This window comes from Limulus polyphemus, unplaced genomic scaffold (assembly GCF_000517525.1).
Source record: "Limulus polyphemus unplaced genomic scaffold, Limulus_polyphemus-2.1.2 Scaffold431, whole genome shotgun sequence".
Taxonomy (NCBI): Eukaryota; Metazoa; Arthropoda; class Merostomata; order Xiphosura; family Limulidae; genus Limulus; species Limulus polyphemus.
In genome coordinates, this window is record NW_013666041.1 from 411306 (window position 1) to 412154 (window position 849).

General features: G+C 31.0%; 1 protein-coding gene across 2 annotated transcripts in view; it reads left to right on the top strand.

The window, feature by feature from the left end:
* The window catches only part of LOC106458227 (metalloprotease TIKI1-like), a 64389-nt gene extending 63765 nt beyond the window's left edge, over positions 1-624 (top strand). For both annotated transcript variants that reach the window (XM_022384374.1, XM_022384375.1), the window contains one exon: positions 354-624. In XM_022384374.1, coding sequence (XP_022240082.1) covers positions 354-516 — 163 coding nt within the window. In that variant the 3' untranslated portion in view covers positions 517-624. The remainder of the gene's footprint in view (positions 1-353) is intronic.
* Positions 625-849: the final 225 nt, after the last annotated feature.

The window sequence follows — 849 nt, forward strand, 5'->3', positions numbered from 1 at the left end:
AAAAAAAAGGCATGAGAGAAACATTGCTTTACAAACCTTACGACTTAATAAAAAAAACTTAGATATTTTGGGTATGAAAGCATTGTAATGTTTACTGATAATCTGCCAAATGTCGTTAACGTTCGTTTACTAATTTAAAAGTTATAGCTTGAAAACTATACCAAGCACAAAATAGCTACGAGGTCGTCACATTGACTGACCCCGTACTGAAAGAGTTATATTCATAACCACAAGATTATTTCCTTTTTTTTTATTATCATGTGTGCTATGCATTTTGTAATGCTAATTGATATAAATGTTTCTAATGTTTTTATTGAATGTTAGACATGCATGTATGTTGTTTTTTCTTACAGGCCCCCAAGAATACTACCTCAACAAAATCCGAACACTGACGCACAAGGAGTAGAAAAGTCGTTGCATCTTTGGTATGGGTTTACCAGCGGTGGCGCTGGAATAGTATATGAGCTACAAATTCTTCACTGTATGTTGCTTCTTTTTGCTTGGTGGATTTTTTAGAAAAAAAAAAGGAATATGTAGCTAAAAATGAACTAGAAGACTGTTTTCTATTTGGTTGAAAAACTTTAAAATCAATCTTAAGTTATAAGTAAAATCTGAAACCTCAAAGCAATGTATTCAGTTATAATCAATATAATATTTTGGTAATTCACCATAATCTAACAAAGAAAAATCTACTGCTCATCATTACGAACTTTCACGAGGGTAGAACATCACTAATAACAACAGAATTTACAAAATTCTTGAATATTTTCAACAGAATAGAAGCTAAATGTGGCGACTACGGAAATATAAAATATCAATATTCACAAGATGTACATAAGACACAAAACT